The sequence below is a fragment of the Emys orbicularis genome, chromosome 1, assembly GCF_028017835.1.
Source record: "Emys orbicularis isolate rEmyOrb1 chromosome 1, rEmyOrb1.hap1, whole genome shotgun sequence".
Lineage (NCBI taxonomy): Eukaryota > Metazoa > Chordata > Testudines > Emydidae > Emys > Emys orbicularis.
The window spans coordinates 333,262,963-333,285,780 of NC_088683.1; the positions used below are offsets into that span (position 1 = coordinate 333,262,963).

A 22,818-nucleotide genomic window follows, 5' to 3' on the forward strand; every position below is an offset into this window, starting at 1 on the left:
GGGAAGTAATAAGGATGAGAGGTGATAAACACTGCTTTTTGGGGGTGGAAGGAGGTCAGAGACCCTGCCACTGTGAAAAGAGGTAAGAAATTGGGGCAGCACCAGGGAGAATTAGAAAGAGGGAATGGAATTCTTCACTTTCTTAGGTGAAGAGACCAAGGGAAGGGTGTGTGGAAAAACCTACTGGAAATGAGTAAGCAGTGGGTGGTGGAGGGACCCAGATAAAGAGAGAAAAAAGATGTAGGTGAAGTTGAGATTTAAATCAGAGGAATAGATGGAGCAATTGTAGACGGTGATTAACAGCAGAATAGGAATCAGGAATACAGAACAAAGGAGAAGAGTGGAAGAAAGCAAACAATAAAGGAGAAAGGAAAAAGAATGCGGACATGCTAGAAATGATAGGAAATAGGTTAAAGAGGAGGCAGAGGGTGGGATAGAGAGAAGTGAAATATAAGTAAAAAAGTGAAACATATTTTTTTTTAAAGTAGCTTGAAGAAGGGAGAAATGAAAGGAGTAAAAATGAGTGACCGGCCAGGGCTTTGCTGCTTGATTTCCTTGGGAGCCTTTGATGAAAGCAACCAGTTCCTAATACATCATACACATGTCACCACGTGATGGATTTGTTTTCTAAATAGCCTCTAGTTGAGGGATTTTGTCAAAAGCTTTTTGAAATCTCACCTAAATTATATAAACTAGATCTCTTTAAATATTCTATAGACATGTTTACTCCGTAATAATGTCTCAGGAGAAGACAGTAGGAATCTAGATTTTTTCAAGCCACATATATGTTTTCAGTTTAAATATTTCAATTACAGTGTTTCTTATTTTGTATTTTTGATGGAAATTGGCCGTTTGGTGTAAAAGTGGACATCTCCACTGGTGCACTAATGTTTAGGAAGAAATAGCCAATGATAAATCAGTACTTGATTTTAAACAGTGGTGAAAGTCTTCTGGTTTATATACTCAGTATATTTCTTGATTATGAATGTGTGCAATCTATGTTGATCCTTTGTGCCCTTGAAATTTCATATATTCATAAATTGTCTCAATGGTAAAAATAAACTAAAATTTAGAAGTAGTTGTTCACAGGTCATAAATATAGCTGGTGAAAATGTCAGAATGTGGGAAATAGACCAAGCGAAGAATAAATAGTTGCTAAGTTTGAAGCTTGTTAGCATTATCTATGGTTGTGTTTAAATAATTCGTAAAAGGTGAAATGGAGAAGGTTGAGTTTCTGATGTAATAGCCTGTAAAACTTGCTGTTTTATTAAAAAGAAGTTCTGAAAGGCAATTTTCCCATGTCAGTTTAAAAATGTGTCAGTTTTACAGTGACAATCCTAAAATATCTACTGTAGCATTGAACTTTAATCTTAATATGGCATTATAGAATCCACTGTCCATTAGGAAGTGTGAAATATTGCTTGATATCTAGAAAAACAACAAGGAGTCCTTGTTGTTTTTTTAAACAATGAATGACACCGAAGACTCCAATGGCTTACAGGAGATGCAAAAAACACACTGCATTTATCCAAAATGGAATGCACACAAAATTCAGCTAAGGTTGAAGAAGCCAGAGGTGCAGTCTTTAGAACACTAAGGCCAAAGAAGGCAGCCATTTTTCAAGAAAAACGGGGCTATTCCTATCAGTTGAAATCTTGCCAGTTGCACTGCTTTCTGAAACACAAAGAGAAGTGCTTCTAAAAAAGAAATATTGAAGCTCTTCTACAGTCCAGAGTGACTCTTACAAGTGTTACTTCTGGGGGGAATTCTGTGCCAAGTGAGGTTTTTTACCCGTGAAAGCTTATGCCCAAATAAATGTTAGTTTTTAAGGTGCCACCGGACTCCTTGTTGTTTTTGTGGATACAGACTAACACAGCTACCCCCTGATACTTGATATCTAGGTGTGATGGGTTCCCCTCCTCCCCCTTGGAATGCAACCTGGAACTGCGCTACTACTGAGCCTGCCTGACCCACCAGCCTGGGTTCAGTTTTCACTGTACTGCTGTGACAGGCCCACAAGCCCCTTCCAGCACACATACAGTTTGGACACACCCAGCTATAGCTTAACACAGATGCTGAGATCAGTTCTGCCTGGGAAAGCTCAGCTAAGGAACTGCCTGGTTACTCAAATGCACACCCTCCTTTGAAGGGTAAACCCAAAATTATTCCGTCTTGAACAGCACAGGGAACTGTACAGCATAAGCTCATGAAATTCGCCCCCTCCCTCAACGTGGAGGAAGATATGCAGTAGCTTTCTACCCAGAGTTATGATTCCCACGCACTGGTTTTAGACAAAACAAAAACAAGTTTATTAACTAGAAAAGGTAGGTTTTAAGTGATTATAAGGGATAGCAAATGGATCAAAGCAGATTACCTAGGAAATAAAACAGAAACGCAATCTAAGCCTAATATACTAAATAAATTGGATATGAGCAGCAAATTCTCACCCTAATTGTTGATTTAGGCAGTTTGCAGATATCCTTGAGGGCAAGCTGCACTTGCTTGCAGCTTAAAACGTCAGATATACCTTTCACAGTCTAGAAATCCCTCTAGCCTGGGTTCATCCCTTCTGCTCCAGTTCAGTCCTTGTTTCTGAGGTGTTTCCAAGCATATCCTTTGGGCGGGGAGTCAGTGAAGAAGAGCCATGATGATGTCACTCCCCTGCCTTAAATAGCTTTTGCATATGTCGGGAACCCTTTGTCTCCCAGTTTGATTCCCATGTCTGGACAGTGGAAAAAGACTAGTATTCTATGATGGAATCGAGTACCAGGTGACTTGGTCACATGTCTCTGTAGGGCTGCCTCAACCATGACTCAGAGGCTGTTTGTAGTGTCCTTAGGAAGGCTCCCTGGTGGGAGATTAGCATCTTCTAAGACAGGGGTTGGCAAACTTTTTGGCCTGAGGGCCACATCTGGGTATAGAAATTGTATGGTGGGCCATGAATCCTCATGAAATTGGGGTTGGGGTGCAGGAGGGGGTGCGGGCTCTGGGGTGTGGCGAGAAATGAGGAGTCAGGGTGCGGGAGGGGGCTCCGGGCTGGGGCAGGGGTGGTAGTGTGCGGGAGGGGGGGTGAGGGCTCTGGGTGGGGCTGAGGATGAGGGGTTTGGGGTGCAGGAGGGTGCTCCGGTCTGGGACCAAGGGGTTCGGAAGGCAGGAGGGGGAACAAGGTTGGGGCGTGGGAGGGGGGGTGGCTCAGGGGTGCCAGCTCAGGGTGGCGCTTACCTCAAGAGGCTCCCGGAAGCAGTGGCATGTCCCCCCTCCAGCTTCTACGTAGCGTCGCAGCCAGGTGGCTCTGCTGCGTGTTGCTCTGTCCACAGGCCTGCCCCGGCAGCTCCCATTGGCCACGGTTCCCAGCTAATGGGAGCTGTGGGGGCGGTGCTTGGGGTGGGCGCAGCGTGTGGAGCAGAGCCCCATGGGCTGTCCCTATGTATAGGAGCCGGAGGGGGGACACGTTGCTGCTTTCAGGAGCCGCGCGGAGCGGCCCCCAACCCTGCTCCCTGGCTGGAGCAGGGCAAGCCTCAGCCCTCGCTCCCCAGCGGGAGCTCGAGGGCCGGATTAAAACAGCTGGCAGGCTGGAATCTGCCCGTGGGCCGTAGTTTTCCCACCCCTGTTCTAAGACCTATTGTTCTCCTTAATGGCCCTTCCCAGCCAGCCATGTAGACTGATTGCATTCTGTCTAGTGGGCATACCCCAGGTGTAAACACATCTGTAATAGATGTATAGGCAATATTTCTAACCTCAGATATAAATATGATACATGCATACAAGCAGGATAATCATATTCAGTAAATCATAACCTTTTCAATGATATCTCACATGACCTATCTTGCATAAAATATATCATAGTTATGCCATAATCCTATCATAACAATATCTCTATGAAGAATATGGGGCATAGTGTCACACCAGAATCTCTCTCTTTCACCTCACACCCCTAAGAAGAGCTGTGATTAGCTATTTGAGGAGTAAGGGAGACAGTTTTATGTCTTCCAGTGTTGATTACTTGGTCAGTTAAGGAATATTATCGATCACAAAGACCTTTGTAACAAGTCCTCCTTAGTTGAAAGCAGATGGCCACTCCTCATGATGTGTGTGGAGGTTCAGTGGGAAGGGAATATTCCTAGTTCTCCAACAATGGATGCAGATATTCTGCCAAAAGGGCATGAAAGTGATCTGTTGCTGTAGCAGTGTGCCATTTTTGACCAAAAGGAAGATGGAGTAGACAGTGAGCACACTTTTTTTACAGTCTGAATCAGGCAAGACAGTATTTCTCCACTGTAGAGGCAAGCAATCAGCAAGTCGATGTCTAGCTTATTTGTCCCATTGGTGTATTGATCATCATAGCAGTGGAGATATGTCTTCAGGTTTTGCATCTGTTGTTCTGGCAGAGTCTGGTACTACTTTGAGTTGGTGTGTCCTGGTCTGTGGAGCTCTGTAAATCTCAAAAGCTCATCATCTCTTCCACCAACAGAAGTTGGTCCAATAGAACATATTATTTCACCCACGTTCTCTCTTTAAAAAATTACAGCCAAAAGGACAGGAAATGGTAGGAGCCTTATTTTAATAATTGTCTATTTTAATGTTAATTCAGGGATGTGACTCTAACTATTTTAGCCACATTTTTTTTTCTTGCCTTAGGGGACTGCACATGTCAAGACAATATAGTTATAATTTTTCTTCGTTTTTGAAAAAAAAAAAGTGCCTCATCCACCTATTCTTTTTGGTTAGATGGTCTGTAGCAGATCCCTACCATGACATCACCCTTGTTTTTTACCCCTTTACCCAGAGACTTTCAACAGTTCTGTCTCCTATTTCCTTCTCAACCTCAGTCCAACTGTATACATCTTTGATATACAAGGCAACACATCCTCTCTTTTTTCCCTGCCTGTCCTTCCTGAGCAACCTGTACCCGTCTATACCAATATTCCAGTCATGTGCATTATCCTACCCAGTTTCTGTGATGCCAACTGTCATATTTGTGTTTATTCACTAGTATTACTATTTCTTCCTGTTTATTGCTCATACCTCTTGCATTAGTATACAGATATCTAAGACAGTGGTTCTCAAAGCTGGTCCGCTGCTTGTTCAGGGAAAGCCCCTGGCGGGCCGGGCCGGTTAGTTTACCTGCCGCATCTGCAGGTTCAGCCGATCGCGGCTCCCACTGGCCGCGGTTCGCCGCTCCAGGCCACTGGGGGCTGCGGGAAGGGCGGCCAGCACATCCCTCGGCCGGCGAACCGCGGCCAATAGGAGCTGCGATGTGCCGAACCTGCGGACGCGGCAGGTAAACAAACCGGCCTGGCCCGCTAGGGGCTTTCCCTGAACTAGCGGCGGACCAGCTTTGGGAACCACTGATCTAAGATACTGATTTGATATCCCCTCTGTGTTCCCTCTTGTCTCTCCCTTGTCTCTGCTATAATGGCCCAAGCTCCAGATTCCAACCCTCTCTCCCAGGGCTCCATGATTTTGACTTAACTGTGAGCTTTTATCTCGTGACCCCCGTCAAACCTAATTTAAAGCCCTCCTCACTAGGTTAGCCAGTCTGTATCCATCCATCCCTTTTCAGCAGTCCTTCTTCCTGGAACAGCATCCCATGGTCAAGCAAGTTGAAGCTCCTCCTAGTGATACCATCTGCACAGCCATGCATTCACCTCCAGGATGCATCTGTCTCTGCCTGGGCTCCTACCTTTGACCAGAAGGATTGAAGAGAACACCAGCTGCACCCCCAACTCTTTCACCCTTACTCCCAGAGCCCTGTCGTCATTTCTGATCTGCTCAGGGTCATACCTCGCAGTATCATTAGTGCCAACATGGATGAGTAGCATGGGGTAGTAGTCAGAGGGTTGGATGATCCTCGACAGTCCCTCTGTAACGTCTTGGATACAGAACCCTGGCAGGCAGCACACCTCCTGGGATGCCATGTCAGGCTGACAGATGGGTGCCTCTGTCCTCTTCGGAAGGGAGTCACTAACCACTACTACACTATGTTTCCTCTTGGGGTGGTGGTGGCTGTGATCCTCCCAGTGTTGGGGGTACAGAGCAGAACCTTAATGATCAATTAATCTGACATATATATAACATAGGCCATAGAAACTCACGCATGTTTCTCTGAATCTTGTGAATGGCTCCTGTTTTGCCCTGATTTTGTTCTAAACCTTCTGAGAAGAAGTTGTTAAAGCCCTAAAATACTGTCTTGACAGTGCTCAAACTGTTTGCCACTTTGATTCTAGGAAAGTTTTAAAATTGTAATTTTTGAGGACTTTAATTCATAATTATCAAAGTTTGTGCCAGAGATTTCAAGATTGGAGGCATCCACATATCCAGAATGATTTAATGTTTACTGCAGAATTATGATATTCGCTTCCTGGGTTGTGGAAGAGAGTTGTTCAAGAAAATAAAGGGTGCAAAATTTCTCTCCTGCGGATTATCTGCTTTGGTGACTGAGTTGGGCACAGACATACACTTTGGTTCTATTTCCTTTAACTTTCTTAGTTAATTTCTAATTATTTTTGTCATTTCCAGTATTGCCAACCCCAAGTGTTCAAAAATCACGAAATTGGCTTTATGGGTTTTTTTAAAAATATGAATTTTTGGTAATGTTTGCTTTCTGTTTTTTGCACCTTTTTGATGCATTTGGGTCATGTTTTCAAGCTTTTATCTGCAACCACAAGGGTTAGAAACTTTTTAAAATGGAAGTTGACTTTCTCATTTAATCACAGGATTCCAGGAGCTGGGGCATTCAGAAACCCCCCAATATTATTAGACTTGTGATAAAACAGTGGGAATTAGCAACATTGCATTTTTTATTTTGAGTTCTATCAAAGGGAAACTAGCCAAGGGGAGAAAAAATAGATAAGGAAGGCTTATAACAGTGACATATTTAACTTATGGTACTTCATAGAGAATGAATAACTGAGTGAGGTTAATAGTCTGAAGCAAAAAGGGAGGACTTTGAGTTGGTCATCTATTCCCCTGAAATACCTTGGCCATCCATCCTTATTACACGAATATAAAATCTAGTGGTTTAATGATGAAAACATCTCACTAAAAAAAGGCTCAAGACCAAAAAAGTGAAACCTGTCTTTGCTTTATAATTTTTCCACAAAACAAGTATTAAATACTGAAGGTCAGACTTGAAAGGTTTCTCTCTGCAGTTTGCTATGGTTGCTACTTATAATGAAAAGCTGAAAAAGGGTGGCTTATGTGTTATGATTTAGGTTATCATCTGTGTTCAGATTAGTATTAAATCATATCTAGTTGAAAACATATTTGATATTTTTCTTAGGAAGTAAGCAACTTTGCACAATGCAGTTGCCACAGTATAGTGTAATATGGCATTCTACTCTAGTTAAATAGCATTTTGCTTTCTGTTTGGCATATTTAGGGTATGTCAATAATACAAATCTGTGATTCATCTTAATTATACCTTGAATATGTTTAAGGAACATTTGCACTTCTAAAATGAATTGGACCTTTTGCTTTTATTTAAAATGAGCCAAATGTAGGAGAGGGCTCTATGATTTAATTAGCTACTAATTTATTAATTTAAATTTATATAATTCAAAAAAATCTATTCAAAGTTACAGGTACCTTTGCCATATGTTAAAATCTCCAGAATAAAAAACAAAAGTAAACCCAGCAACCTTTCAAAAACCAAGAAGGAGAAAAACCCACTCCAGCCATTAATAATAGCCCTTTGCTTCCCAAAACCCTGGGTTAAAAAGAGGGAGTTTTGCAGTGTGTCCTACAGTTCAACAGATCTGTTTTGGACCTGGTGGAAGTGAATTCCAAAGCTGAGGGCCCACCATTGAGAATTCTCTCTCAGCAGCTCCATCTCTTTAAACTAATTCCCACGTGAGCCATCCTTTGGAGTAGAAGAGCAATTGCCCAAAACTACTCGCTGGGGCCTTGAAAAATGAGATAAGTAAGAATAGAAAGTCAGAAAATCAAATCAATCATTATAATACATGGGAAAATTAATGGAGGCTGGTAATAGAAACATTTTCAGAGGGAAAACAAGTTAGTGTAGCTCTATTATTTGTGTAAATAGGTTGGGATTAGTGCTGGCAGAACTGCAAAGCTATAGCACATTGGAAATGGTACTAGGTATAGGGTAGTCTTTAGTTGCATTTACCATTAGTATATCATTAATCAATATTTTGTAATGCTATCCTCAAAATAAAGTGAAATTGTTCTCAGAAGTGGGACCACCTGGTTCAAATCCAGACAGATTGCAACCTGAGAGCTTCAGCAACATCATTTGCATCCACACCTCCAGAATCCATTTCTTTCTTTTCCCCCTTTTTCATATTAGGCCAAATCTGATTACGAGAAGGACGAGAGACGCAAAGAACTCAAGCGGCTGCGAGGTGAGGATACGTGGATGCTTCCTGATGTGAACAAACGTGTGGAAGAGCTGGAAAAGGTGATGGAGCAGTAAATCATTGAATTTCATGCTAGCTTTCCATTATCTTGAAGTAAACTGAACGATTCAGTTACTTAAAATTATGTAGAAAATAATCTTTGTATGCCACAGACCTCAAAAGCAACCTTGGTAAAAACTAAATGGAAATATATATCAGAATTCCTTTGTTTTGATTGTACAAAAGTAGAAGTATTGCTTTAGCTGAGCTTTACATCTAATTTCTACCATGTAAAAATGGCAGCAGAGACATAAGTCACCTGGAGTTCTTAGTGGGCTATACAACAACGAGGTTTAATTTTTAGACATTTGAAAAGGAAAATAATTTGTTGATAAATTGGAGAGGATTTAGAGAAGAGCCATGAGAATCATTAAAGGATTAAAAACAGGCCTTATAGTGATAGTCTCAAGGAGCTCAGTCTATTTAGTTTACCCAAGAGAAGGTTAAGGGGTGACATGATCACAGTCTACGTGGGGAACAAATATTTGATAACAGGTGTGACGGGTTGGATCACAGAAACCCCCTTGGGAACTGCCAACTGATGTGCCAAAACTACTTCTGCCCCTGCTTATGACTCCAGCACCCTGTCTTGTTGAGCCAGACATGCCATTTCCATAAAGTCTGCTTCAACACAGACTTAGGGTCTGAAGTACGTGCCCCAAAGCTGCATACTTAACTGAAAGCAACTTAAGAAGTGTTCCTGTCTTTAACACTCAGATGCCCAACTTCCAATGGGGTCCAAACCCCAAATAAATCCATTTTACCCTTATACAGGGTAAACTCATAAATTGTTCGCCCTCTATAACACTGATAGAGAGATATGCACCGCTGTTTGCCCCTCCCCCCCGTATTAATACATACTCTGGGTTAATTAATAAGTAAAAAGTGATTTTATTAAATACAGAAAGTAGGATTTAAGTGGTTCCAAGTAATAGCAGACAGAACAAAGTGAATTACCAAGTAAAATAAAATAAAACACACAAGTCTGAGTCTAATACAGTAAGAAAACTGAGTACAGATAAAAACCTCACCCTTAGAGGAATTCCAGTAAGCTTCCTTTTACAGACTAGTCTCCTTCTAGTCTGGGTCCAGTAATCACTCACACCCCCTGTAGTTACTGTCCTTTGTTCCAGTTTCTTTCAGGTATCCTTGGGGGTGGAAAGGCTATTTCTTTAGCCAACTGAAAACAAAATGGCTGAGACTCCTACCGGCTTAAATAGAGTTTCTCTTGTGGGTGGAGACCCCCTCCTCTCTCCTAGGCAAAGTCCAGCTCCAAGATGGAGTTTTGGAGTCACATGGGCAAGTCACATGTCCATGCGTGACTCAGTTTTTACAGGCAGCAGCCATTGCTTACCTGCTACCTTGAATGTCCTCATGTAGACTTCTTATGTGGATTGGAGCCTTCCAAGATCCATTGTCCCTTAAGTGCTTCTTGATTGGGCACTTAATTTGCACATTCCTTTCTTAAAAAGCTGACCAAATGCTTTACAAAGGCTACTTAAAAATCAAGCCAGTACACAGCCAATATTCATAACTTCAAATACAAAAATGGTACATGCACACAAATAGGATTAATAGATTCAGTAGATCATAACCTTTACAGAGATATGTTACATGGCATATGTAGCATAAAACATATTCTAGTTATGTCATATATACATTCATAAGCATATTTCCATAAAGCCTTGTGGGGGGCATCGTCACAACGGGGTCTTCAGTCTAGCAGACAAAGGTAAAACAAGATCTAATGGCTGGAAGCTGAAGCTAGACAAATTCAGACAGGATATAAGGCATACATTTTTAACAGTGATGGTAATTAACTGCTGGAACAATTTACCAAAGGTTGTGGTGGATTCTCCATCATTGGCAATTTTAAAATTAAAATTGGAAGTTTTTCTAGAAGATATGCCTTAGTTCAAAGAGGAATTATTCTGGGGGAAGTTCTATGGCCTGTTTTATAGAGAAGGTAGGTTAGATGATCACAGTGATCCTTTCTGGCCTTGGAATCTGTGAATCTAGTAATGGGATATGGAGCCTCTCACTTATGTTCTCTCTGAGTTAATCGTTGTTAATATAGTATCTGGAGAGGCCTATTTGTATTTTGGGCCCCACTGTGCTGGGTGCTGTAAACAGTGAGGGCTTGTCTATACAGGTTGTTAGTCCACACCAGTTGGGATATAAATTTAATGCGTATTAGCATGTCACTCACTAACTGGCTGTGTAGACTCTACTGGTGTGCACTAAAAGTTCCCTAGTGTGTGTTAATGTAGTACTGTTTGAAATGGGACTATGTTAATGCATAGTAGGGAACTTTTAGCGTGCTCCAGTCAGATCCACATGGGCCAGTTAGCATGCAATGTGCTGGTGCTCATTAGAATTTACACTCTAACTGATGTGGACTGACACACTGTATAGACAAGTCCTTAGTAGAAGATTTATTTGTCTTGTGTTTGGCAAGACCGAACAGGTGAGTGTAAAAGGCCTTGTCTACATGGGAAAGGTTTATTTTAGAATATCAAGTTATTTCAGGATAAACTGCCTTGTGTCCATACACAAGTTTTTTTTAAATTATCTGGTGTCTTTTCCCACATTAATTAATCCACTATGGAAACGAAATAGCTTATTTCTGAAATTAGCTTTTTTTCAGGTTAAGGTTTGTATGGACCAGTGGTGGGCAACCTGCGGCCTGTCAGGGTAATCCACTGGTGGGCTGCGAGACAGTTTGTTTACATCGACCGTCCGCAGGCATGGCCGCCTGCAGCTCCCAGTGGCTGCGGTTCGCTGTTCCCGGCCAATGGGAGCTATGGGAAGCGGCGCTGGTTTAGACAACTTAGTTCTGGGTGGTGGCTGGGCAGAGCCCCTCAATGACTGCTCAGCTTCTCCCCCACCCCTCGTAGTGTGCTCAGGATTACGTCTGCAATGGAGACTTTAGGCTCTAAAGGGTTTATTTCCCTGAAGTATCAAATCCCACAACCATTGACCAAATGTTCTGCCTTCTTATCCAGCTTACTGTGCCACTTCACTATCCCATTTCCTCCTGGTGACGGCTGCCACTCCCACACTTGAGATGGCAGCAATGCTGAGGTTAAAAATCAAACATATTGCATGGCAGGTATGTTTATTGTAATGGCAGAGAGAGAAAGAGAGGAAACAATAGAAAAAGTACTTTGCCTTTCAGTTTGATCACTTTTAGCTACCTTTACATTTTGTGAGGTAAATTGTCAAAATTAGGCTACAGAGATATTTCAAAATACATAGAGATTGTAGAAACATAGAAACGTAGGGCTGGAAGGGACCTGGAGGAGTAATCTAGTCCATCCCTCTGTGCTGAGCAGGACCAAGTATACCTAGATCATCACTCACAGGTGTGTGTTTAACTCGTTATTAAAAGTCTCCTACGATGGGGATTTCACAAACTCTTTGTGTAATCTATTCTAGTATTTAACTACTCTTATAGTTAGAAAGTTTTTGCTAATATCTAACCTAAATCTCCTTGCTTCAGATTAAGACCATTACTTCTTGTCCTGCCTGTAGTGGACATGGAGAACAAGTGATCACTGTTCTCTTTATAACAGCCCTTAATACATTTGAAGATAAATCAGCTCCCCCCTTCAGCTGTCTTTTCTCAAGACTAAACATGCCCAGTTCTTTAAACCTTTTCTCAAGTCAGGTTTTCTAAACCTTTTATCCTTTTTTGTTCTCTTATGGACTCTCTCCAGTTTGTCCAAGTCTTTCCTAAAGTGTGGCACCCAGAACTGGACACAGTACTCCAGCTGAGGCCTCGCCAGTTCTGAGTAGAGTGGGACAATTACCTCCCGTGTCTTATATACAGCACTCCTGTTAATAAGACCCAGAATAGTCACCTTTTTCACAACTGCATCATATTGTTGACTCATATTTAATTTATTATTACTATAACCCCCAGATCTTTTTCAGCAGTCTTACTGCTCACTCCAGTGGTTCTCAACCTTTCCAGACTACTGTACACCTTTCAGGAGTCTGATTTGTCTAGCGAATTCCAAGTTTCACCTCACTTAAAAACTTGCTTACAAAATGAGACCTAAAAACAGAAGTCACAGCACACTATTACTGAAAAATTGCTTACTTTCTAATTGTTCTCATATAATTATAAAATAAAACAATTGGAATATAAATATTGTACTTACATTTCAGCTTGTAGTATATAGAGCACTGTAGTATATACAATGACTTGTTTTATATACTAGTCATTGTATGAAATTGTAGTTTGTACTAACTTAACTAGTGCTTTTTATGTAGCCTGTTGTAAAACTAGGCAAATACCTAGATGAGCTGATGTATCTTCTGGATGATTTCTGCGTACACCCAGGGATACGCGTACCTCTGGTTGAGAACCACTGACCTAGCCAATTATTCTCCATTTTGTAGTTGTGCTTTTGATGTTTCCTTTCTAAGTGTAGTATTTTACACTTATCTTGATTGAATTTAATCTTGTTGATTTCAGACCAATTCTCCAATTTATCAAGGCCATTTTGAAGTCTAACTATGTCCTTCACAGTGCTTGCAACCCCTTCCAGCTAGGTGTCATCTGCAAATTTTATAAGCATACTCTCCACTCTTTCATCCAAGAAATATTGAATAGTACCGGATCCAGGACAGACTCACTGCAGTACCTCGCTAGATACGTTCTCCCAGTTAGTGAACTATTGATAACTCTTTGAGTGTGGTCTTTCAACCAGTTGTGCACCCACTTTATAGTAATTTCATCTAGACAACACTTCCCTAAGTTGCTTATGAGACTGTCATGTGGGACAGTGTCAAAAGCCTTAGTAAAATCAAGATAAATCACATCTGCAGCTTTCCCCCCGTTCTCTAGGCAAGTAGTCCTGTCACACCAACTAGGTTGGTTTGGCATGATTTGTTCTTGACAAATCCAGCTGGCTATGACTTCTCACTCTATTATTTTCAAGGTGCTTACAAACTGATCATTTAGTAATTTGTTCCAGTATCTTTCTATGTATCAAAGTTAGGCTGATTGGTGTATAATTCCCTGCATCCTCTTTGCTCCCCTTTTTAAAGATAGATACCATGTTTGCCCTTCTCTGGTCCTCTGTGACTTCACCCATCCTCCATGAATTTTCAAAGATTATTGCTAACGGTTCTGAGATTGCTTCAGCTAGTACCAGTACCCTAGGATGAATTCCCCCTTGTGGTTAATATTTTGTGTTCAGCATGTAGTCACAATTAGCCTTTTTAGTGAAGACTGAAGCAAAATTGGCATTCAGCACCTCAGCCTTTTTCATGTCATCTGTTTATGACTTCTCCTTCTTCACTAACTGGTGGGCCTACACTTTCCTTCATCTTTCTCCTAATGTATTTATAGAACCTCTTCTTTCTGCCTTTTTATGTCCCTTGCTAGCTGTAACTCATTTTATGCTTTAGCCTCTCTGACTTTGTCCCTACATGCTTGTGCTATTGTTTTGTACTTAGCAGTTTGCCCATATTTCTACTTCGTAGGATTCCTTTTTGATTTTCAGGTAATTAAAAAGCTCTTGATGCAGCCATATTGGTCTCTTACTATTCTTCCTATCTTTCCTTTGCATCAAGATAGTCCCTTCCCACAACACTCCATCCCCCAGAATAAGGGTAACAATTTTCACCCTTCACTCTTACACACTTGTGAGCCCATTGGTACAGATGTGAAGACTCAGCACTTTATGTGTGTTCTGTCATCATAGTTCCAGTGGTTTGCACTGTTACATTGACTCAATAAAGGTTTTTATTATGAAAAACTTGGCTGGGAAATTTCAATGAAATTCAGTTTCCCCCAATATAATCTATTCCTAATAAAATGTGTATACAAAAAATTTCATTCATTTCCTGGGTTACAGTACATTCATTTTCCATCCACTATACTGAACAATGCATCCCTACCCGTTTCCTTGACCAGTTGTAGAGGCACTCAAGTAAATCCATGAAATACCTTCTATGCAGTGCCAAGCTTTGTGAAAAGCAACAGAGGGTCCTGTGGCACCTTTAAGACTAACAGAAGTATTGGAGCATAAGCTTTCGTGGGTGAATGCCCACTTCATCAGACGCAAGTAATGGAAATTTCCATTACCTGCGTCTGATGAAGTGGGCATTCACCCACGAAAGCTTATGCTCCAATACTTCTGTTAGTCTTAAAGGTGCCACAGGACCCTCTGTTGCTTTTTACAGATTCAGACTAACACGGCTACCCCTCTGAAGCTTTATGAACTAGCCCAGGTGTAGGCAACCTATGGCACGCATGCCAAAGGCGGCACACAAGCTGATTTTCAGTGGCACTCACACTGCCTGGGTCCTGGCCACCGGTCCGGGGGGCTCTGCATTTTAATTTAATTTTAAATGAAGCTTCTTAAACATTTTAAAAGCCTTCTTTACTTTACATACAACAATAGTTTAGTTATATATTATAGACTTATAGAAAGAGACCTTCTAAAAACGTTAAACTGTGTTACTGGCGTGCAAAACCTTAAATTAGAGTGAATAAATGAAGACTCGGCACACCACTTCTGAAAGGTTGCCAGCCCCTGAACTAGCCCAACAACACCCTATCAATAGCAGTGCACACCTCCACGAGAACAGCCCTGACAGCTGATCTACCAACACCAAACTGTTTAGCTACTGACCAGTAGTAACTGGGGGAGGTGGCTTTCAGATGGCGATGGCCTTGTGCTTGTCCACGCTGAGGGGAGCGCTCATTTTGGTATTCCATCACTGCAGTTTCAGTGTGAGCTTGACAGATTTTTAGGGAAGTAGACTTTATTGTCCTGAAGTTCTGCCCTCACTGCTGGTCATCCCAGGTTGGCATCACTGTTCTTTCCCACCAGCCTGTGCTAGTTTGCTGAACCCAGAAGCAGCATTGCATTGAGTGAAGCCGCTCCAAGAAAGAGTCCTGCAGAAGTAACTGCTTGATTTCATACGCTTCCTGCATTGCCATGGCTATCTCCTAAACCAACCAAAGCCAGCTGGCCTCATGACTGCCAAAACATGTGGAGAAGCTTGTTTGTATTAATCACAATCAGCTCAGGCCAGGTCAGGACATGACACTCGGCAGTGTTTTCTCCATGGTGCCTGGCAGCAGTTTGAAAATGGTGCTGGCCTGCAAAATGCAGATGAATGATGGGATGCCAGGAGAGGAATCATGGGATTTGATTTCTTTGACCCCAAATCCAAGAATTCCAGTATGTTCTGGAAGGCATCCTATAATGAGCTGCGAGAAAAATCTCCGTGTGTATGGCGCCTGGCAGTGGAAGATTGCACCATGGGATACCTGTCCAGAATACTGTGCACCTATTTAAAAAAAGTGCAGACCTGTATGGATGCAAGGATTCACAAGAGAATCTCCATAGAATCTCTATGGATAGTAATTTCATGCTCTAATAAGAATATAACATTGGGGATCTATTATTGACCACCTGACCAGGACAGTGATAGTGATGATGAAATGCTAAGGGAGATTAGAGAGGCTATCAAAATAAAGAACTCAATAATAGTGGGGGATTTCAATTATCTCTACATTGACTGGGAACATGTCACCTCAGGACGAAGTGCAGACACAAAATTTCTCGATACTTTAAATGACTGCTTTTTGGAGCAACCGATACAGGAACCCACAAGGGGAGAGGCAATTCTCGATTTAGTCCTGAATGGAGTGCAGGATCTGGTCCAAGACGTAAGTATAATAGGACCGTTTGGAAATAGTGACCATAATATAATAACTTTTAGCATTCCTGTGGTGGGAAGAACACCTCAATAGCCCAACACTGTGGCATTTAACTTCAGAAAGGGGAACTATGCAAAAATGAGGGGGTTAGTTAAACAGAAATTAAAAGGTACAGTGACTAGAGTGAAATCCCTGCAAGCTGCATGGACACTTTTCAAAGACACCATAATAGAGGCCCAACTTAAATGTATACCTCAAATTAAAAAACACAGTAAAAGAATTTAAAAAGAACCACCGTGGCTTAACAACCATGCAAAAGAAGCAGTGGGAGATAAAAAGGCATCTTTTAAAAAGTGGAAGTCAAATCCTAGTGAGGTAAATAGAAAGGAGCATAAACACTGCCAAATTAAGTGTAAAAATGTAATAAGAAAAGCCAAAAAGGAGTTTGAAGAACAGCTAGCCAAAAACTCCAAAGGTAATAACAAAATGTTATTTAAGTACATCAGAAGCAGGAAGTCTGCTAAACAACCAGTGGGGCCCCTGGACGATTGAGATACAAAAGGAGCACTTAAACACGATAAAGTCATTGCGGAGAAACTAAATGAATTCTTTGCTTCAGTCTTCACGGCTGAGGATGTTGGGGAGATTCCCAAACCTGAGCTGGCTTTTGTAGGTGACAAATCTGAGGAATTGTCACAGATTGAGTTGGCACTAGAGGAGGTTTTGGAATTAATTGATAAATTTAACAGTAACAAGTCACGGGGACCAGATGGCATTCACCCAAGAGTTCTGAAAGAACTCAAATGTGAAATTGTGGAACTACTAACTTTGGTTTGTAACCTGTCCTTTAAATCGGCTTCTGTACCCAATGACTGGAAGATAGCTAATGTAATGCCAATATTTAAAAAGGGCTCTAGAGGTGATCCCGGCAATTACAGACTGGTAAGTCTAACGTCAGTACCGGGCAAATTAGTTGAAACAATAGTAAAGAATAAAATTGTCAGACACACAGAAGAACATAACTTGTTGGGCAAAAGTCAACATGGTTTCTGTAAAGAGAAATCATGTCTTACTAATCTATTAGAGTTCTTTGAAGGGGTCAACAAACATGTGGACAAGGGGTATCCAGTGGACATAGTGTACTTAGATTTCCAGAAAGCCTTTGACAAGGTACCTCACCAAAGGCTCTTACATAAACTAAGTTGTCATGGGATAAGAGGGAAGATCCTTTCATAGATTGAGAACTGGTTAAAAGACCGGGAACAAAGGGTAGGAATAAATGGTAAATTTTCAGAATGGAGAGGGGTAACTAGTGGTGTTCCCCAAGGGTCAGTCCTAGGACCAATCCTATTCAACTTATTCATAAATGATCTGGAGAAAGGGGTAAAAAGTAAGGTGGCAAAGTTTGCAGATGATACTGAACTGCTCAAGATAGTTAAGACCAAAGCAGACTGTGAAGAACTTCAAAAAGATCTCACAAAACTAAGTGATTGGGCAACAAAATGGCAACTGAAATTTAATGTGGATAAATGTAAAGTAATGCACATTGGGAAAAATAACCCCAACTATACATACAATATGATGGGGCTAATTTAGCTACAACTAATCAGGAAAAAGATCTTGGAATCATCGTGGATAGTTCTCTGAAGACGTCCACGCAGTGTGCAGCGGCAGTCAAAAAAGCAAACAGGATGTTAGGAATCATTAAAAAGGGGATAGAGAATAAGACGGAGAATATCTTATTGCCCTTATATAAATCCATGGTATGCCCACATCTTGAATACTGCGTACAGATGTGGTCTCCTCATCTCAAAAAAGATATACTGGCATTAGAAAAGGTTCAGAGAAGGGCAACTAAAATGATTAGGGGTTTGGAACGGATCCCATATGAGGAGAGATTAAAGAGGCTAGGACTTTTCAGCTTGGAAAAGAGGAGACTAAGGGGGGATATGATAGAGGTATATAAAATCATGAGTGATGTGGAGAAAGTGGATAAGGAAAAGTTATTTACTTATTCCCATAATACAAGAACTAGGGGTCATCAAATGAAATTAATAGGCAGCAGGTTTAAAACAAATAAAAGGAAGTTCTTCTTGACGCAGCGCACAGTCAACTTGTGGAACTCCTTACCTGAGGAGGTTGTGAAGGCTAGGACTATAACAGGGTTTAAAAGAGAACTGGATAAATTCATGGAGGTTAAGTCCATTAATGGCTATTAGCCAGGATGGGTAAGGAATGATGTCCCCAGCCTCTGTTTGTCAGAGGGTGGTGATGTACGGCAGGAGAGAGATGACTTGATCATTACCTGTTAGGTTCACTCCCTCTGGGGCACCTGGCATTGGCCACTGTCGGTAGACAGGATACTGGACTGGATGGACCTTTGGTCTGACCCAGTATGGCCATTCTTATGTTCTTAAGAGAAATAGCTTAAGCCATAATAAACATGTAGTTATTCATGTTATTTAAAGCGGAAAAATATATTAAATAAATCCTGTGTAGACAAGTGCTAAGTAACAGAAGTAATGGTTGATGGAGGATGATAGAAATAGTAATAAGAATATGCAGTTATGGTCTGATAAGTGCACAGTTTTGATGGTTTAGAATTAGCTAGATTTTTTTTCTATGCAATTTGATTAATGGTCTGTCTTTTTTTTCTATGTGATTTGTTTTGATGTCATTTATAAATGTTTGATTATATAGGAACATACTGTGAAGAAAAAGAAGAAAAAAGATAAACACTCAAGAAAACTTAAGAAAGAAAAGAAGAAAAGCAAAAACCAAAAATTTGAAAAAAATGATGATTCAAGTGATAGCTCTTCAGTAAGTAATAAACTTAAAATATTCTCTTGAAAGAATGTTTAAAAACAAACAAACAAACCAAACAAATCACTTTTAACCTGCCTTTTTGGAAAGAAGTTGCCACTAATATTGAGGCATTTTCCTAAAGACAGTGCTACATGATATCTTACTGGTATTTTATTAATTTAAAGGTGCCATTTTTTTCAGTTTCTTTAATTCTTCGGTAATGCTCTCTCTTCCAGTTAGAGGCGAGTGGGTTCCCATTTTATTTTTAGCAGTCACAGACTTGCTTGGAAATCATGGCACTGCTTCCTGGCCCTCTCTTTTTTCATTTTTTATCAAGTGGAGTAAACAGGCCAGCTGGAAATCCTGTTCTGATTGGATTTTCTGAGTATTTGCTACGTGTTTTGAAATCCCCAGTTTTAAATGTAGCATTTGTGTGCAAGCACGGTAGCTTTATTGTTGTCTTCTTGAAGATTACCCTTTTTTCCTGATGCATAGGAAGGTTCAGTAGGACAAGGTTTTTCTGCAGGAACATACAGCTAAGTGAACTGTGTTTTTGACTTGCTAGGAAATAACCAAAACCATAGATTGGTCCCATGTTTCCTCTGGGAAGCACCCAAAGCTGCAAATTACATCAGAGAGTCCCAAGATGCAGCACCCTTCTGACCCTGATACCTTTGATACAAAATCTTTTGTTCTCATGTCAGGTTCTTATAAATAACAGGGAATGTCTGATCAGCAGAGAGCGGTTTGTTACGAGTATAAAATTGCAGCACTCCAGAAAACTGCTCTTCCTCTAAGAGAGAGATGTATATATATATTGGGTGGGGGGTTGGGTGGGAATGAGATACAATTAAAATGTAAAGAGATTATGTAAATTATTACATTTTTAATTTAAACGCGAATGTTGCACCAGTAAAGCTTAATAAAACATTTCTTTTTTTATTTTGTCACTAATTTAGAAGTTTTAATTGTACGTATTTTTTGTTTGTTTCAAAGTATCAGCAGGACAGTTTCAACTTTCTGGCAAATGGCCATTGTGTTTTCTTTGCATGACAATACAATATTAATAAACTGTTGATGTGGGATAGGGAGAGACTAACATGCTATTTTGATGAGATCACATCAAATGGCATTTTCTTTGTAAAATTTTCTTAATAACAGTGTATCCTTAGTTTATAACAGTGCTTAAGGTTTGGTCATTCTATAAAATTCAGTGCTTTTGAATTTTTCTAAATTACTCAAACACTTATTCTTAGGATTCTTCAGTTGAATGGGTTGAATCAACTATATCACAGTCAATTTGCACAGAAAAGGCTTGGAAAGTCAAGAAGGAGCAGTCGGATACTACAGAAAATCCTGCAGTTCAGGTGAGTAGCCTGGTAATTATGGAAAGGGTAAAATCATTTGGGCCTAGTGTAAAGTGTGGCTATAGTTCATTGTAAATTCTTTGATCAATAGCTACTTAAAATGTAAATATTGTATTTAGGTAAATGTTAGATTTTGTTAATTGGGCATTTTTTCCTGTTTTATCAAGCATCTAACAAAGTATTACAATTATGTTGCCTCGCATCAGTTTTGTGCATCATATGCCAAAGCACGTAATGATTTAGCCTGGTTTTCTTAATAAGGTCAGATTAAAATCTTGACTAACCCTGTTAATTTCTCTGCATAGATCAAGTCAATCTTCAATGACTTTTTGGGTACATGGTGCTTGAAGAGGTACAGTGACTAAAGAAACTGCAGAGTGTTTGACCAGCAAGACTGGTTGCATCAGGGATCCTGCTACATTCTTAACTATGCTCTACACCTCACAAATTATGTGTCATCTGGAGAATTGAACTGTCCCTAACTGAAGCAGTGTGATTGCACTGGTTTAAGCACAGACTGTTAAGTGTGTCTTTTCTAGCTATGTTGATGTGTGTTGTAATCCTCTCAGTTCAGTTTTGGTTACCTATCCCATGATGCTAATGTAGATCCTAGATAGAGGAGATTCTGCGGGATTTTTGAAAGGCCACTGACGTACTGTAGGACAGTAAGAATAGGACTCTCTTAACTATGGTGGCGGAGACCATGATGACACTAAGCTAGTGCAGAGTGAAATGATTCAGGCTGAACTGTTGTTTAGCCCTACTGAAAGCAAGTCTAGTCCAATTGTATTTGGCACACATGTGAATTACTTCGTGTGTGGCACATGAATTACTTGTGTGTGCTAGGCCCACATAGTCTTAGGAGGGTAAATTTTGGAACAGCCAAGGACCAGTAAGACTGGTTTCCTTGCTTCCAGCGCTTTCCCTAATCTAGTTTTCCCCTCTGTATAGTAAAGCCTTCTTTCAAGAGGTTTTTTTTAGTAATACCATGATTGTAACACCAACAGTGGGCTGGGTCCTTTAAGATCATCAAATTGAAGAATGCTGAGAGAAAACAAAGAAGTGCTCCTCTTTTGGTGAGGGTGTGCAAACCAGGCTAGGTGTCTGTTTATCCTGTCAAACCATTGTACAGGGAAATTTTTGGGGTAGTATCTTCCATGTCCTCCATCTTTTTTTTATACCTAAGTGCAGTTAGAAAGAGAGGTAGCTTCCCTTGTATATATGTTCTCATAAGTAAGCTTCTCTTAATCTCCTTCCAACGTATCTGGTGATCAAAGATCTGGAATTGAATGCTTTACTCCAAGTGCAGTCACCTTAGGGCCATACACCCCCTGCTCTGTGATGTGATGTCCCCGTGTCTGTTGTCCAAAATTACACTGATTTTTTTTCTGTCACGTTGAATTGCAAACTCCTATATAATTACTGTCCATTGTTGCCCCCAAGTCTCTTTCAGCATTGCTGCTTTTCAGGTTTCTCCTTCTCTTTTCTGACAGGTCAGGCCTAAAGGCAATATAGGTAAACTTACAGGAACTTTCCTGAATGACAGTACCTCTGGCTTTAAGGTGTAGATTGTTGAATGCAGTCTAAACTGAGGAGGCTGTAAAAAAAACTGTTTTTGCATCTCTACCAATAGCTTTTGCTTCAAGGTCATTTCTTTCTTGTCCAAACACTACTTGGTCTGTGAATTGGTCGACTGGTACTTGGCTGTCCACAATTAGACTCTACACTTTATATGAGGAGTTAACGTGTGATATTTGAGGATTCCCCCCCGCCCCCCTTGGTGGATTCCTTCGGGATTGGCAAATGGACAGATACATATTTTCCCCAGCACATTTTAATGACCTAAAAATGGTCATAAGTTTCATGGCCTTTTCTACACCGTGAAGTTAATTCTGAATATGGTTCTGGCTTCCAGGGGACTGACTTTATGAAGTGCATCTGGTCAAGGGGAGCAAAAAGCCTCTGTGAATCAGAGAAATGCCCTTTACTGATTGCTGAAAATAGCAGGATAAAAGTTCAGAAACAAACCCTTTTGTAGCTCATGGGCATTTGTACTCCCTATGAGCATTGAGTTCTTCAAGCCTTTTCTTTTTTGGAGAGGATCACTTACACCATAAGAATGGCCATAGTGGGTCAGACCAGACCATCTAACCCAGTATCCTGTCTTCCGACCGTGGCCAGTACCAGATGCTTCAAAGAGAATGAACAGAACAGGGCAATTATCGAGTAACCTATCCCCTGTCATCTAGTCCCAGGTTCCAGCCGTCAGAGGTTTAAGGACAGCCAGAGTGCAGGGTTGCATCCCTGACCATCTTGACTAATAGCCATTGCTGGACCTATCCTCCATGAACTTGTCTAATTCTTTTTGAACCCAGTTATACTTATGGCCTTCGTAACATCCTCTGGCAACGAGATCCACAGGTCGACTGCGTTGTGTGAAGTAGTACTTCCTTATATTTACTGCTTATTAATTTCATTGGGTGATCTTTTAGTTCTTGTGTTATGAAAAGGGAAAATAATACTTCCTTATTCACTTTCT

General features: G+C 40.8%; 1 protein-coding gene across 1 annotated transcript in view; it reads left to right on the plus strand.

Moving 5' to 3' along the window:
• Positions 1–22,818, plus strand: part of CWF19L2 (CWF19 like cell cycle control factor 2) — a 177,674-nt gene that overhangs the window by 11,865 nt on the left and 142,991 nt on the right. Inside the window, exons 2-4 of the mRNA XM_065411158.1 lie at positions 8,312–8,422; positions 18,808–18,927; positions 20,169–20,279. Coding sequence (XP_065267230.1) covers positions 8,312–8,422; positions 18,808–18,927; positions 20,169–20,279 — 342 coding nt within the window. The remainder of the gene's footprint in view (positions 1–8,311; positions 8,423–18,807; positions 18,928–20,168; positions 20,280–22,818) is intronic.